General features: G+C 48.2%; 2 protein-coding genes across 3 annotated transcripts; one reads left to right on the plus strand and one right to left on the minus strand.

Moving 5' to 3' along the window:
• Positions 1-4595: 4595 nt before the first annotated feature.
• Positions 4596-13987, minus strand: Timm17b (translocase of inner mitochondrial membrane 17B). The gene is made up of 6 exons (XM_051141553.1): positions 13827-13987; positions 11525-11624; positions 8652-8715; positions 5241-5369; positions 5050-5160; positions 4596-4954 (listed from the first exon to the last, which is right to left on the minus strand). Exons 1-6 carry the CDS (start codon positions 13850-13852, stop codon positions 4866-4868), a joined length of 519 nt encoding a protein of 172 aa, XP_050997510.1. The 5' UTR covers positions 13853-13987; the 3' UTR covers positions 4596-4865.
• A 612-nt stretch (positions 13988-14599) lies between these two features.
• Pqbp1 (polyglutamine binding protein 1) lies at positions 14600-16935 on the plus strand. Of its 2 annotated transcripts, none has more exons than XM_051141550.1 (6): positions 14600-14721; positions 15537-15648; positions 15837-15949; positions 16058-16342; positions 16541-16604; positions 16733-16935. In XM_051141550.1, the coding sequence occupies exons 1-6, from the start codon at positions 14655-14657 to the stop codon at positions 16887-16889; spliced, it is 798 nt and encodes a 265-aa protein (XP_050997507.1). In that variant the 5' UTR covers positions 14600-14654; the 3' UTR covers positions 16890-16935. The 2 variants fall into 2 exon arrangements, with proteins under 2 accessions (XP_050997507.1, XP_050997509.1); XM_051141552.1 differs by having other exon boundaries at positions 16544-16604.
• Positions 16936-17078: the final 143 nt, after the last annotated feature.

Below are 17078 nucleotides of genomic sequence, written 5' to 3' on the forward strand. Positions count from 1 at the left end.
TTTTATAACAAATCTTTTTTGTTTTGTTTTGTTTTTTGAGACAGGGTCTCTCTGTGTAGCCTTGGCTGTCCTAGACTCCCTTTGTAGACCAGGCTGGCCTCTAACTCACAGCAATCCACTAGCCTCTGCCGCTCTAGTGCTGGGATTAAAGGCGTGCGCCACCACACCCAGCCTATAACAAATCTTAAATGAACATTTTTACAAAATCATTAAGATCTGGGGGTAGGTCAGTTGGTAGAAAGCTTGAAACCCGCCTGGGTCTCTCTAGTGTCTGTGACTATAGGCCCTCACCACCCTGGTTTCCCTGTTACTATCTTTTTCTATGTTTTTCTGTCTCTCTCTTCTCCCTTTTGTTTTTCCTTCAGTGCCCTTTCCCTGAGCACGTGAGCAGAGTGACTGCCACTCTAGACAAGTGGCAGCCCATACTGTTCTTTCTTGATTATCTACATCTTTTTTTTTCCAAGACAGGGATTCTCTGTGTAGCCCTGGCTGTCCTGGAACTTGTGCTGTAGACCAGGCTGGCCTTGAACTCAGTGATCTGCCTGACTTGTATCTGGAGTGCTGGGACCATTTGAGGACAGTAATTTACACTTCAGAAAGATGGAATCTCAGTGCAATTTTGATTTGCTTTTCCCTGATAGCTGAAGACACTGAACTTTATTTTCTGTTGTGTTTTGTTCAGAGAGGGTCTTATGATGTGGGCCTGGAACTCACTAGGTAAGACCAGGCCTGTTTCACAGAGACAGTAAGACCTGCAGCCTGGCAAGGTGTGAAACTTTTCACAATTAATGTTCATTTGTGCTTCTTTTGAAAAGGTTCTGCTTAGGTGAGCATCATGAGGCTTATTCTAGCCTATTTCTTTCCCTATTTACCTTTTCTTCACTTCAAACGTATTAAGACTTTAGCAGCACAAAAAGCCCCTGTTTGTGGAGTACCCCTCTGTTCAAGTCTGGGAATCCATTCATGCTCTTTTGCACAGAAACCAGGTACTGTCCTCCCTGGGATCCAGAAAGCCCAACTTGAGTGTTGCCAAGTGCAGTCAAGCCAGGCATCCAGCGGACTAAGCTAAGCAGAGAGCCACTTCCAAATTGCATAGGTTGAGCTGCACCCTGGTGGTAGAAACTAGGAACTGGATCCTAGGGTTAGGGAAAGTGCCCCTCTTGGAGCAGGGATGGGCCCCAGGGGATGGATACTTTTAAGGGTGAAGGGCTAGGCCTGAAATTGGCCCAGATCAAGTCTGCAGGCTGTCAAGAACCAGGCAATTGGTGAGGGGCTTGCTATGGCAAGGCCCAGGCAGATACTCAGGGAGGGTCTATACCAGTCTTAGAGAGCAGCACAGAAAGTTGGGAAAAGGAGAGTAGGCTGGGGTGGGGGTTGGACTCAGCACCTTAAGGAATTCAGCATGGAAAACCCCAGGTGAGGACCTTAGATCTGGACAGGAGAGTTTGTTACCCAAAGGTTACAGGGCCAGTGTGTGTGTGTAGGGGGGTGGAGGTTGTATAGGAGCCCCGATACTTTGGGTATGATGGAATCTTGTCCATCAGAGCACTGCAGCAGCTGGAATCCACAAACCCACAACCATCCCTCCCTCCCTAGAGGCCACATTGCTTTGCTGGGTGCTGAGTTGCTCAAGCAGGAGGTGTTGCAACTCCCATTACTGAGGGCCACCGGGCTCTTGTTGGGCCTTTCTGAGGCCCTAGGAACTGTACCTTTGTCTCTAGGTACACCAGTTTTAGATGGAAGGATGTTTCCATTTCCTTGCAGAATTCATATATTATCCATGAGCCCATTTGTACTGCAGCAGTCACAGTGGAAAACCCAGTTCTCTGAAAATTTCTTTGCCTCCATATGGCATTTGGACCCCAGCAGAGACATTGTTTATCTCACCCAAGTAGGGGTTTGCACAGAATGTCAGAACCTGGGAGATGTCCATTCAGTATAATCTTTCCCATACCTCTGCTCTCCCCAAATGAGAACTCTATTTCTGGACATACTGTAGTCATCATTAAGAAACAAACTGGGGGCTGGAGAGATGGCTCAGAGGTTAAGAGCACTGGCTGCTCTTCCAAAGGTCCTGAGTTCAATTCCCAGCAACCACATGGTGGCTCACAGCCATCTATAATGAGATCTGGTGCCCTCTTCTGATGTGCAGGTATATATGTAATGGAAAAAAAAAAAAAAAAGGAAAAGAAAGAAAGAAAAAAGAAACAAACTGGGAGCCCTACGTGGTGATATACGCCTTTAATCCCAGCACTCCAGAGGCAAAGGCAGGTGGATCTTGGTAAGTTTGAGACCAGCCTGGTCTACAGAATGAGTTCCAGGACAGCCAAGGCTACATAGAGAAACTTTGTCTCAAAACAAACAAACAAAATGGGTTGTCCATGGCTCAGCTGGTAAAGGTACTTGCCCTAGAGCCTAAGTCATAGAAAACCAGCATGGTGGAAGGACCGACCCTGGAAAGTCATCCTCTGACCTGCACATGTCACACTATGGCATGTGTACTCCCTCCCAACAAATGAGTCTTTAAAAAAAATGTGGACAACTCCCCCTGCCAATTTAGCCATGCCATGGTAGCCTATGCCTTTAATCCCAGTACTCTGGCAGGCAGATCTGTGAGTTCGAGGCCAGCCTGGACTACAAAGAAATTTCCAGGACAGCCAAGGCTACACAGAGAAACCCTGTCTCCAAAAAAAAAAAACAAAAACAAAAACAAAAACAAAAATCTGTAATTCCAGCATTTGGGAGACAGAAGGCTCAGGAGTTCCAGGTCAGTCTAGACTATAATAAAACTGGTGCCCCACAGCACTTAGGAAGCTTTGGTAGGATCAGCTCACAGACAAGCCACAGTTCCATAGCAAGCTGGAGGCCAGCCCAGGCTACCCTGTCTTGAAAAACAAACAGCAAGCAAGGTGTGGAAGCACACTCCTTTAATCTGGAGGCAGAAGACAGGCTGATCTCTGAGTTCAAGGCTAGTCTGGTTTACAACCTGAGTTCCAAGGCAGTCAGGTCTATAAAGTGAGACTCTATCTCAAAAAACAAAACAAGAAGCCGGGCGTGGTGGCCTTTAATCCCAGCACTCAGGAGGCAGAGGCAGGCAGATTGCTTTGAGTTCGAGGCCAGCCTGGTCTACAAAGCGAGTCCAGGATAGCAAAGGCTACACAGAGAAACCCTGTCTCGAAAAAATAAAAAGCAAAAACAAAAACACCAAAACAAAACAAGCATAAGAACATAAAGTGGATAGGGAGACAGAGAAGATATGGAGGAGTTGGAGAAGGAAAAAATACTTTCAAAAATATGTATGAAGAAATGTAAAGAAATCCAGACACCTCCAAGCATGAGGTAGTGACAGGAGATGGACACAGGGCATCTTTTTGTTGTTTTCAGAAAGCAGTCCCCCCCTGATTGCTGGACCTCTACTCCAGAGCTGTTCTAAAGCCACATGGCTTGGGGACTTTTGTTTTTGTTTTTTGAGACAGGGTTTCTCTATGTAGCCTTGGCTGTCCCGGATTCACTTTGTAGCCTCAAACTCACAACTATCTGCCTGTCTCTGCCTCCTGAGTGCTGGGATTAAAGGCATGTGCCACCACACCCAGCTGGAGATTTTTTTAAATAAATGAAACTTTAAAAAATATTCAAAAAGGGGTTTTTGCTTTTACTTTTGTTTTTCGAGACAGGGTTCTATGAGTTACAGCCCTGGCTGTCCTAGAACACACTCTGTAAACAAGGCTGGCCTCAAACTCACTGAGAGCCATCTGCCTCTCCTTCCTGAGTGCTAGGATCAAAGGCACGCACCACCATGCCCAGGGAAAAGGCTTTTTTTTTTTTGAGACAAGGTTTCTCTGTGTAACAGAGCCCTGGCTGTCCTGGACTCTCTTGATAGACCAGGCTGGCCTCAAATTCACAGAGATCCACCTGCCTCTGCCTCCTGAGTGCTGGGATTAAAGGCGTGCATCACCATGCCCAGTTAAGGCTATTTTTTAAAAAACTATTTATTTATTATGTATATAATGCTCTGCCTGCATGTACACCTGCACGCCAGAAAAGGGCACCAGATCTCATTATAGATGGTTGTGAGCCACTATGTGGTTGCTGGGAATTGAACTCAGGACCTCTGGAAGACCAGACCTCTTAACCTTTGAGCCATCTCTCCAGCTGCCCCCTAAGGCTATTATTTTAAAGACTAATTTCCTAGTCTCTACAAAGGGAGCTTATGCAAGGAGGTTTGGTGTCTGGAGTACGTATACATAACATACATATGCACCCAGCAGTCCTTGAGTTCCTGCATTTCTTCCCCAAGTGTGTTTGATGTATCTCTAGGCCCCTAACCATGTTTATTCATGTGCCTAATGCCTATCTTTCATATCTTTGTCTCTACCTTCATTCTGTAAACCTTTACTAGAGGCTGCTGTGGTAGCATCAGACAAGTAAGTCCAGCTTGGACAACATAGTGAGGACTTTGCTTCTTTCCCCCATCCTCAGCAGAACCCCTTCAGTGTGGAACTCAAGACCTAGACTTCCAATGTCGTCCTCCTGCGGAGAGAGAGGGTGGTCTGGGTGACTGAAGGAGTGCATATAGACATTTCAAATCTGGCTTTAAACATTCATCAGGGTGCCACACGAAGATCTGGGGTTAAAGATTGTTACATGTGTGAGGCTGAGGTACCCTGAGAGACAGACAAAAAAGGGGACCCATGTGACAAGGCTGCTGGGGTGCCCCCACCCCTACCACAGAACAAGGGAGTAGAGCAGAGGCCCTCTCTGAAGGGCTCAGGGCTATGTAGGAGCCAGTCCTCCCTTGGAGGTAGATCGTCCAGGAGGGAACTGAGGAGCAGCTCCCACGATGGCAGGGGCAGGCAGCGGGTTCCTCAGTGGTACTGCTGGTAGTTGGGATAACCTGGGGCCGGAGCTCCCTCTTTAGGGGTTAGCTGGTTGGGGTCCTCCAAGAATGGGGGTGCTGGAGAGGGGAGAATGAGGTAATGAGATGAGGAAGGGTGCAGAAGGCAGACAGTGCTCTTGGCTCTCCCTGATCATTGCCCACCAGGTCCTCACCATTGCGAAACTGCTGGGCAGTATAGCGAGTAAGAAGGATGCCAACACCCTCGATGAGGGCCAACAGGATGCCCCCCATCATCGCAGAGCCCACCATGGCTAGTGGACCACCTGGAGGCAGAAAGAGACAGAGCTGAGGAAAGGCAAGCAGCACCGGGAAAGGGCTGGGGCTGGGGGCTGAAGGCACTCACTGCGTGCAGCCAGCACTGCTCCAGTCAACGCTCCACTGGTGATGGAGTTCCAGGGGTCTTCCTTGCCCCGCAGCCGTACAAGGCCACAGTCAATGGTGGAAAATAGGCCTCCCCACACTGCAAAGCTACCTGTAGGGGGATAGGGTCCTAGTCAGTAATTCCCAGCAATTCTGAGACTCCACAGATTTCAACATCTGGGAACTTCCAAGGTCTGAAGATTGCCCAGGGAAGGCGCAATCTGTGACTGCAGATGTGGCTCAGTGGTAGAGTGCTTACCTAGGGTTCTTTTTTTTTTGGGTAAAGATTTATTTTTATTATTTATACAGTACTCTGCCTGCATGTACATCTGCCTGTCACAAGAAGGCACCAGATCTCATTACAGATGGTTGTGAGCCACCATGCAGTTTCTGGGAATTGAACTCGGGACCTTTGGAAGAGCAGACAGTACTCTAAACCTCTGAGCCATCTCTCCAGCCCTTACCTAGGGTTCTTTGGATTCTCAGTAAACACATACACATGCACACAATACATACATAAATAAATAAACAAATAAATAAAAATAGATAGCTACACTCAAGAGGCAGAGGCAGACAGATCACTGTGAGTTTGAGTCCCGGACAGGCAAGGCTACACAGAGAAAACCTGTCTCAAAAAACCAAACCAAACCAAACCAAAACAACCAACCAAACAAACAAAAAACCTTAACATGATAAGATATTACATAAGTAAATCAATAAACAAACAAACATGACTAAGATATGGTATAATCCCAGCACCTAGGAGGTGCAGGCACAAGGACTACAAAGAGACACCTATGAAGTGAAGAATGGAGGCAGAGGCAGGGGAATCGCTGTGAGTTCGAGGCCAGCCTGGTCTACAAAGTGTGTCCAGGACAGCCAGGGCTACACAGAGAAACCCTGTTGGGGTGGAGGGTGGGGGAGGAGACAGGAAGTGGGTTGGAGAGTAATTTAGCCTGTAGAAAGCCATGGGTTACAATCTCAACACCAAATACAAGAAGGAATAAAGTCCAGACACAGAGACAGGTATCAGACTCCTATGGGACACCCCATCTTTCCCACTGTAAGTAGCTCCCCATTTGGACCGGGGCTGTAGTTATCAAATCCTTCCACTTTTATTTGGTAAATGGGTACCAGCAGATTAACCTTTCATATAGCTTTCAATGCAGCAACTTCCACCCTTTAATGAGCACATGGAGTTGGAGTTCTGGTTTGGGTTTCAGGGAGAAGGAAAACAGGTCAGGAAAACCAGGACACAATATATATGATTAAACACGCATAATCTAGACATTCAAAATCTACAGCTTTTTAAGCATGGTCATGATCTCAGCAACAGAAAAGTCCATAGCTGACCTCATGTGACATGAAACAGTAAAAATGCAGGAGAACTTAAGATGCTGCTATGAAATTAGCTGATGTGGTGCCTGTGCTCCCAGCTATGTGGGAGCCTGCGGAACTATAGAGGCAGCTCGCCCTGAGCCTAGAGTTGGAGACCAGCCTGGACAACAAAGAAAGATCCCTCTGTCTGTTGTTTTTGTTTTGTTTTGTTGGTGGTTGGGATGGACCTCAGGGTTTCACACATATTAGTTAAGTGCTTTACCACTGGGCTACACCCTCAGTCCAGAGACTTCCATCCCTTCCCTCCCTCTTTTTTCTTTTTACAGATATATTTATTTATTTATCATGTATACAGTGGTCTGTCTGGATGTAGGCCTGCAGGCCAGAAGAGGGCACCAGATCTCATTACAGACGGCTGTGAGCCACCATGTGGTTGCCGGGAATTGAACTCAGGACCTTTGGAAGAACAGACAGTGCTCTTAACCTCTGAGTCATCTCTCCAGCACCCAAGACGACATCTCTTAAAAATGAAATATACAATGTTGGGAATGTTTCAGTGATAGAACATTTGTCTAGCATGCTCAATCCATCTCTACTACAAAAAGAGAAAATATAATCCAGATGCAGTGGCGCACGCGTGTAATCCCAGCACTTGGGAGGCAGAGGCAGGTGGATCTCTGTGAGTTCGAGGCCAGCCCGATCTACAAAGTGAGTCCAGGACAGTCAAGGCTACACAGAGAAACCCTGTCTCAAAAAATGGAAAAAAGAAAAAAGACCAGGCATGGCTCATATCTGTAATCTTAGTACTTGAGAGGCTGAGGCAGGATCACCTCATGTTTGAGGCCAGCCGGGGCTATAGAGTGAGACCTGTTTAAAAAAAAAAAAAAAAATATATATATATATATAATACAGGGCTGGAGAGATGGCTCAGAGGTTAAGAGGTCTGCTCTTCCAGAGGTGCTGAGTTCAGTTCCCAGCAACTATCATGTGTGGTGGCTCACAACCATCTAGAATGAGACCTGGTGCCCTCTTCTGGCTGCAGGTGAACATGCAGATAGAATTCCCATATACATAAAGTAAATCTTTTAAAAACTCCAAATACTCCTAAACTATTTTATAATATGGATGCAAATATTGTAAAATCAAAAAACCCTGTCTCGAAAAACAAAAACAAAACAAACCAAAACAAAAAAATCTCTGACATGTGAAATAAGTACTATGTGAATTAACTTTAAAACTATCAATTTGGGTGGTCAATGCCATCATCATCAGCTGAGATTTGGAGGAAGTATGCTAATGGCATAAGGTCACCGAACAGGAAGAGTCAAGACCTAGTTTTTGTTTGTTTGTTTTCTGAGACGGGGTCTCTCTGTGTAGCCTTAGTTGTCCTGGACTCCCTTTGTAGACCAGGCTGGCCTCAAACTTACAGAGATCCACCTGCCTTTGTCACCCCCCACCTCCGCCGAGTGCTGGGATTAAAGGCATGTGCCACCACTGCCCGGCTCCCAGGACCTGGATTTAAACTGCAGAATAGCCAAGGCTTGGTGGTACACTTTTAAAAAAAGATTTATTTATTTTTTATTTATTTATACAGTATTCTGCCCATATGTACACCTGCAAACCAGAAGAGGGCACCAGATCACATTATAGACGGCTGTGAGCCACCATGTGGTTGCTGGAAACTGAACTCGGGACCTTTGGAAGAGCAGTCAGTGCTCTTAACTGCTGACCCATCTCTCCAGCCCAGTAGTACACACTTTTAATCCCCACACGTGGAAGGAAGAGGTAGAGGCAGAGGCAGGCAGATCTCTGTGAGGCTAGCCTGATCTACAGAGTGAGTTCCAGGACAGCCAGGGTTACACAGAAAGATCCTATCTCAAAAAGAAACTACAGAATACACAGTCTTGCCCTTTTACTGTTGGGAGATGTCACCAAGCCAGTAAATTCTGATCACACTTTGGGTTAGAATGTGGACCTCTAACTTATAGTTCAACCTCAAAGGAGCAGCTGCCCACAAAGTTGCTATCACATCTTTATGTTCCCCCATTCTCCTCACCTCCGATCTGGGGTGCCCGGATCCTTACAGCATTGACACTACCTCTGAGCCGGTGTCGAATTCCCTGGAGAAAGCAAGGAAAGGTGTCAGGGTAGGGTAAGACCACTGGTAGGCAGGGTTTCTAGGCTTTATATAAGGGGCACTGGAACCGGGTGCAGTGGCACTATGCCATTAATTCCAGCACTCGGGAGGCAGAGGCAGGTAGATCGTTGTGAGTTCAAGGCCACAGCCTGGTCTACAAAGCAAGTTCCAGGACAGCCAAGGCTACACAGAGAAACCCTGTCTTGAAAAATAACAAAAGGGGGGTGCTGGGGTATTTGGTGGTAGAGCATGCGCCTAGAATGAGCAAGGCCAAGGGTTCTTTTCCTCCCATAACTGAAACAAAGAGAGAAGGCATGGGAAAGGTGTTAGATGCATAGCAACAGCCAAAGAGCCAGGAAAATGGGGAATAAATCGAGCAAAGGTACTCTTAGAATAAGGTTGCTAAGTTTTATTAATTTGTTCACTTGTTCATTCAATAGGCAATGAGCAGGCACTATATGCCAGGCTCCATCCTAGATGCAGAGGTACAACAAGGAACAAGGACCCTGTCCCCTCACAGTAAGGGCACACAGTAGTGGCACACACAGATCCTAAGCAAGTAAGACAAGACGGCCTCACACAGCAAAATGCAATCTAGAGCAGTGGCTCTCAAGCCGTGGACTGCAACTCCCTTTGGTCAAATGACCCTTTCACAACAGTAGCAAAATTATAGTTATAAAGTAGCAATAAAATAATTTTATGGCTGGAGGTCACCACAACATGAAGAACTGCATTAAAACATTGCAGCAGTAGGACCTTTTAATTAGGTTGAGAACCGCTGGGAAGTGGTGGTGCACACCCTTAATCCTAGCACTCAGGAGGCAGAGGCAGGCAGAGCTCTGAGTTTGAGGTCAGCCTGGACTATAAGAGAAACCCTGTCTTGAAAAAACAAAAAAAAGTCCCGCTCAAACTAAGGCACCAGCCAAGGACAATACAGGAGGTAAACTTTAAACCCCTTCCCAGATCTAGCCAATGGTCAGAATATTCTCCACAGTTGAGTGAAGAGTGTGATATGACTTTCTCACGTACTCTGGTGCCTCACATTTGACCATGTCCCCTGGAGGGGGAGACCTGGTGGCACTCAGAGGAAGGACAGCTGGTAGCCAAGAAGAGACTTGATACCCTATGAGAATATACAGGGGGAGGTAATCCCCCTCAGGAACAGTCATAGGGGAGGGGAATAATGGGAAAATGGGGGGGGGGGAATGGGAGGATACAAGGCATGGGATAAACATTGAGATGTAACAAGAATAAATTAATAAAATAAAATTTGAAAAAAAAAAAAAGAAAAGCGCATGTAAAGGAGGCTGAGGATTCTTAGGACCCAGGACAGCAAGATGGAGGCACCACATTCCATTCCTTATAGAAAAAAAAAAGAAAAGAAAGAAAGAAAGAAAAGAGGGCACAATATGTGTAAAACCTCCCAAGAATGAGAAATATGGACCAAGATCCAGGATCTGAGGGGAAGACTCAGAGACAGACCTAAAAGTTACAGAAACCAAGCATGTTGGTAGATGCCTGGAATCCCAGCACTTGGGAAGCATAGACGGGGATTTGAAGTTCTGTGCTAACCTGTGCTACATAAAAACCTGCTGTGAAGCCGGGTGGTGGTGGCACACACCTTTAATCCCAGCACTTGGGAGGCGGAGGCAGGCGGATCGATGTTTGAGGCCAGCCTGGTCTACAAAGTTAGTCCAGGACAGCCAAGACTAACACAGAGAGACGCTGTCTCAAAACAAAACAAACCCAAAAATGAAAAACCAGAAAAACAAAATAAAAACCTGCTGTATGTCTGCATGGTATATATATACATAGGAATGTGCAGGAGTGTGAACTTGTGGGGTCAGAGCAGGACCTTATGGGGTCTTCTTTTATCGCCTTTTGCCTGGAGACAGAGTCTCTAGGCTAAAAGGGCATGGCATATGCCTGCCTTGTACCCCATCCCTTCTGGTACTGGGGTTGTAGACCTGCCTGGTGTTTTACATAGGTGTTGGGGAATCAGAATCTGGTCCTCAGGCTTGCAAAGCCTCGTGCTGTTCTCTACTGAGCCTTAGACATTCAAGGGTAGGGGTCCCAGGGGGAGAGGTAGACTCATACTACCCCCTTTCAGCTTAAAGGCTGTTCTATCAGCCAAACTCCTCTCGTTTTCCTACACAGAGGATTCTTTTTTCTTTTTGGTTTTTTTGAGACAAGGTCTCTCTGTGTAGCCTTGGCTGTACTGGACTCGCTTTGTAGACCAGGCTGGCCTCAAGCTCAGAGATCCACCTGCCTCTGCCTCCCGAGTGCTGGGATTAAAGGTGTGAGCTAGATTTTTTTTTCCTGAGACAGGGTCTCTCTGTGTAGCCCTGGCTGTTCCAGAATTCACTATGTAGACCAGGCTGGCCTTGAACTCAGAGATCTGCCTGCCTCTGCTTCTCACCACAGCCCATATATAGAGGATTTTTAACTCAAAGTCTGCCTTGAGGTAAAACCTAATGTTGCGTACACATTGTAATTCAATGCTAGCCTTTTTCTCTTATTCTGATGCTGAGGATGGAACCTAGGACGTCTCTTGCTTAATCAACTGCTCTACCACCGAGCTATGTACTTCTAGCCCTTCAGACTATTTCTGACAGTATAGTATTTCCACAGAGCGCCAGTTGAAGAACAGAGTCCCTCAAATGCTAGATCTGGGAGCCAGGCCCAGCACACAGTAGGTGAACAAGCAACAGAAGGAATAAGTGTGCTCAGAGCAGTAGTCTAGGTCAGCAAGACTACAGAGTCCCACATCACTGGGGGAAGGCCCAACTCACAACAGGGGCATTGCGAAAGCCCTTGATAGCCTGGAAGACTCCACCACCAATGACACCCATAGTGAAGGCTCCACCGCAATCGTCCACAATTCGCCATGGGCTGTAAGCAGGAAGGAAAAGACTGGGTTAATGTGAGACTCTGCCCTGACCAGAGAACCAAAACAAGAGGTTCATCACAGATAAGAAACAGCTCAGATAACAAATGAGTTCTGTCAGTTTTTTCTTTAAGATTTATTTATTACATATATAGAGTTCTGCCTATATATAAGCCTGCAGGGCAGGAGAGGACATTAGATCTCATTATAGATGGTTGTGAGCCACCATGTGGGTGCTGGGAATTGAACTCAGGACCTTTGGAAAAGCAACCAGTGCTCTTAACCTGAGTCATCTCTCTAGCCCCCAGTTCTGTTAGTTTTTATCTGTTCCATAAAGCCAGAAAGGAAAGTCAGACATGGCTCTGCATACCTGTAATCACAACACTTGGGAGGCTGAGACAGGAGGATCAGAAGTTGGGAGTCCAATATGGGCTATAAATGAAGACCCTGTCCCCTACAACCCCCCTCCCTGAATTATGTGCTGGGTGTAGTGGCCATGCCTTTAATCCCAGCACTTCGAAGGCAGAGGCAAGTAGATTAGTGTGTTTGAGGTCAGCCTAGTCAAAGAGTTCCAGACCAGCCAGGGCTCTATAGTGAGACCACATTTCAAACAAACACACAGGCAGATCACTCTGAGTTCGAGGCCAGCCTGGTCTAAACAGCTTGCAAGTCCAGGACAGCCAAGGCTGCATAGAGAAACTCTATCTCCAAAAACCAAAAACCAAGACCAAAAAAATATATAAAAAAAAAAAAAACACCAAACACACATGTACACCTTAAAAGCTTTGTAGGTCTATCTGTGGAGGAAGTGAGAAAATACTTTTTTCTTTTTGAGATGGGGGAAGAGAGGTGTCTCACTACATAGCCTTCCAAAAGCTGGGCTTGTTACTGACAGACAAGTACTCTTGACTACAACCAAGCAACGATGAAACGATTTCTGTTACTATCAAAAATCACATGGAGCAGAGCCTGGTGGTACACGCCCAGAGGTAGAGGCAAACGCTGTGAGTTTGAGGCCAAACTGCTCTACAAAGCCCAGGACAGCCGCCAGGGGTACATAGAGAAACTCTGTCTTTAAAAAAATAAAAAATTGAGCTGGGCAGTGGTGGTGGCCTTTAATCCCAGCACTGGGGAGGCACAGGCAGGCGGATCGCTGTGAGTTCGAGGCCAGCCTGGTCTACAAAGTGAGTCTAGATTAGCCAAGGCTAACACAGAGAAACCCTGTCTCAAAAACCGCCTCCCCCCAAAAATCGAACAGACTGGGGCTGGAGAGATGGCTCAGTGAGTCAAGAGGACTGGTTACTTTTCCAGAGGACCCAGGTTCAATTCCTAGCACCCACTTGTTAGCTCATAACTGTCTGTAACTCTAGTTCCAAGGGATGGACAAAACACTAATGCACATAAAACAAAAACAAATAAATCCTTAAAAAAAACCAATGGGTTGACCACTACAAAGAGTTGGCAGGTTTAACTAGCTAACAGCGTGGCACTCTGGTCTCTGACAAAGAAAGCACGTCCAAGGAAGCCCTGCGCCTCTTATCTTTTTAATACCTAAAATGGGCCGGGCGGTGGTGGTGTACCCCTTTAATCCCAGCACTCAGGGAAGCAGCGGCAGGCAGATCACTGTGAGTTCGAGGCCAGCCTGGTTTACAAATCGAGTCCAGGACAGCCAGGGCTACACAGAGAAACCCTGTCTCAAAAAACCAAACCAACCAACCAACCAAATCAACCTAAAACGGAAATAAATAAATAAATAAATAAAAGACCGTGAGGAAGATCCAAGCCCTATCTCTTAGCACAGAGTAGGTTCATCCATGCCCTGTTTGGAGTGAAAAACCAGCCTGGGAAAAGCCACAGGAGGAAACCCGGTACGTTTTGGCTTCACGCCTCTCCTCCCCCGCCGCCGGAATGGATTTGCCCAGCGTTTCTCTTCTGCCTCACAAAAAGAAAAGGGTCAAGGAGAAGAGTCAGGGAAAGAGGGAGGTCGTTTTGTCCCACACCGCACCTACGGGGAGGACACTCCACTGTGGCGGTTTTTTAAACGAAGTCCGAGTAGGTGGAGCCACGCCGGAGGCGCTGAGGCTGTGAAGTTTCTAAGCCTCCCGCGTCAAGGACTTGACAGTGTAGCCGGTGCCTTCCCCGCCCGCCTCCCGTGGTTGGCCTGGGCGTCGCAGGGACTGTCCCGAAGCCTGTGCCCATCGCCGTACCAAGGTTCGCGAGCGTACTCTTCCATGGCGCCACAGTCTGGCCTGAAACCGTCTTTCTCGCTGGCGAGCCACTCCCCCTCGACTCAGAAACGCCCACAGGCGCGGCGGCTTCGTATGTGGGCCAAGGAAACAATTGGTTGTCCTTGCTTACGCAATGGTCGAAGGCGCGTTTTTTATTGGCTAGCCAGGCTAGCCACTTCCGTTCACCGTGAGCTCGGGAGGCAACCAGGTAAGCTTAGCGGTGGAGAGGTCGGAGCGTTCCGGTGCTTTAAAAGAAGAGCCCTCCGATATTGGTAAGCATGGAGACGGCAAGGGAGAGGAGGGCAGGGGGACAGACTTTGACTCTCCACACAGCTGTTCTGCTAAGGCCCGAGTGGAAGCTTTCTTTCCAAGCTAGAAATGGTGTTGGCAGTGTGGCGCCCCCCCATCCCAGCGTCTTGGTTCCTCCCAGTGTGTGCACTTAGAGGAACGTCGGGTGATCCCATTTCTGGGTCGCGGGAGTGCTGTACGTAGTCCCTGAGGATAGGTGGAGCCTTGGCCTGGAGAGGAACTGGAGCTTTGGTGCATCCGGTCTCCAGTGCCGCGGTCAGTAGAGTTTCTGTAGCAATAGCTCTGGCCTTACGGCTCCGAGTCGCCTTCCGTCTTTTAGCACGCATTTTTGTTCCGTTCTTCCAGGTACCGGTGCAGTTAGGTAGGCGAGGGGGCAAATGAGCAAACGCAGAAGGGTGGTGAAAGGTTACTGGAGATCCAGATGGAAATGTTGAGTGCATCTGCCTTGCAGTAAGTAAGTACCGTCTGTTGTTTTCTAGGTCTGGGCAGCAGCACACTATGCCACTCCCTGTTGCCCTGCAGTCCCGCTTGGCCAAGAGGGGCATCCTCAAACATCTAGAGCCTGGTGAGCAAGTGAAAGCCAGGTGGATTAACGGAAGTTCTGTTATTTATTCTGTTCTCTATTCCCCCTCTTCTCCCCCTCCGCCCCCCCCCCCCATAGAACCCAGGTACCCGCTAAGCAAGCGCTTTCCCATCATCCCCAAAGCGCACACCTCCCCCACCCCCACCCCACCCCCGCCTTGCTGGGGTCAAACCAAAGCTCTTGGATGTGTTCTACTATTGAGGTAGGTACATCTCCTCATCTGCTCCTGTGTAGAGGAGGAGAACCCACACACACACACCAGGCTCTTTTTCTTTTTTCTTTTTTCTTTTTTTTGGTTTTTCGAGACAGGGTTTCTCTGTGTAGCCTTGGCCATCCTGGACTCACTTTGTAGACCAGGCTGGCCTCGAACTCACAGCGATCCGCCTGCCGCTGCCTCCCGAGTGCTGGGATTAAAGGCTTGGGCCACCATCGCCTGGTGGTGTTTTGGTTTGGTTTCGTTTTTTTTAATTAGGTTTTTCAAGACAGGGTTTCTCTGTGTAGCCTTAGCTGTCCTAGGCTTACTTTGTAGACCAGGCTGGACTTGAACTCACTGAGACCCACCTGCCTCTGCCACCACAGTGCTGGGATTAAAGCCTGTTTTTTGTTTGTTTGTTTTAAACAGGGTTTCCCTGTGTGGCCTTGACTGTCCTGAACTCACTTTGTAGATCAGGGTGGCCTCGAACTCACAGAGATCCATGTGCTTCTGCCTCCTGAATGCTGGGATTACAGGCATGCACCACCGCGCCCTGCTACACAAAGGGGTCTTAAACTGCTTTTCTTCTTTCCCCTTCTTCCAGAGCCAGAGGAAGAGATTATTGCTGAGGACTATGATGATGATCCTGTTGACTATGAGGCCACCCGGTTAGAGGGCCTGCCACCCAGCTGGTACAAGGTGTTTGACCCTTCTTGGTGAGTCTACGAACACACAGGCGGGAGGGACAGCTGGCCTTGCCCTTCCTGTGTTATCCCTTAGCCTGGGCTCCATAGGGAAAGAGATCTGCATGTGGAGCCACGGAGCAGATTTAAGCCGAGGTTGGGGAGGCAGTTGGTTTCAGGGACATGTGTGCTAACATGCCTTTCCTTCTCCCTGCCCACAGTGGACTCCCTTACTACTGGAATGTGGAGACAGACCTGGTGTCCTGGCTCTCACCACATGATCCCAACTTTGTCGTTACCAAATCTGCCAAGAAACTCAGGAATAGTACTGCAGGTGAGCTGGCAAAGGCAGGGATAGCTCAGTGATTCTTTGCAGTCTCAGAGGGGCTCAGGAGACCATATGTGTAAGAGAGGGGGCTGCAGGGCTTCTGTGTTACCATAGATGCTGAGGACAAGTTGGACCGGAATCCTGAGAAGTTGGACAGAAATCATGAGAAGTCAGATCGCAGTCACGAGAAGCCAGACAGGAACCATGACAAGGCAGACCGAAATCACGAGAAGTCTGACCGCGATCGAGAACGGAGCTATGACAAAGTGGACAGAGAGAGAGAGCGCGACAGGGACCGAGATCGGGACCGGGGGTATGACAAGGCCGACAGGGAAGAGGGCAAAGACCGGCGCCACCATCGTAGAGAGGAGCTGGCCCCTTACCCCAAGAACAAGAAGGGTAAGCAGATCATGTTGGAACTCAGATGAATGGAGCAAGGTGCCAGGGCACAGAATGTAAGGAGTGCATGCCTGGCCCTGGGCTTCTGAAGGTTGCTGTGGGCAGTGGTAGCCACTGGTACCACCTCTTCCTGGGAGCAGGGGCTCAGTGGGCAGGGGCTCCAAGGGAAAAACTTGCCCTGTGACTTACTTTTTACAGCAGGGAGCCGGAAAGATGAAGAGTTAGACCCCATGGACCCCAGCTCCTACTCAGATGCACCGCGGTAAGTGAAGCCCTTTGCTGATCCTTTTGTTTCTTGATTGTCTCTTTCTTCCCGTCCTTTAACCTTGAGCAGTTGAGAGATGCCCGCTTACCCCCTCTTCCTGGCTTCTAATTCTCTGTTGTCCCCAGGGGCACATGGTCAACAGGACTCCCCAAGAGGAATGAGGCCAAGACTGGTGCTGACACGACAGCAGCTGGGCCCCTCTTCCAGCAGCGGCCATACCCTTCCCCGGGAGCAGTGCTCCGTGCCAATGCTGAGGCCTCCCGAACCAAACAGCAGGACTGAACCTTTGTTCCCCATAGCTTAGGCAGTTTGCCTTTCTGTCTGTCTTCCTAGGACTCAGAGCTTAGCAGCTGCTGAATTAACCCTCCAGTGAGCTACACTCCCAGCCCCCTTACTCTTTTTTCCCCCTCCGAGACAGGGTTTCTCTGTGTAGCCCTGGCTGTCCTGGACTCACTTTGTAGACCAGGCTGG

The sequence above is a fragment of the Acomys russatus genome, chromosome X (genome assembly GCF_903995435.1).
Source record: "Acomys russatus chromosome X, mAcoRus1.1, whole genome shotgun sequence".
NCBI classification, from domain to species: domain Eukaryota; kingdom Metazoa; phylum Chordata; class Mammalia; order Rodentia; family Muridae; genus Acomys; species Acomys russatus.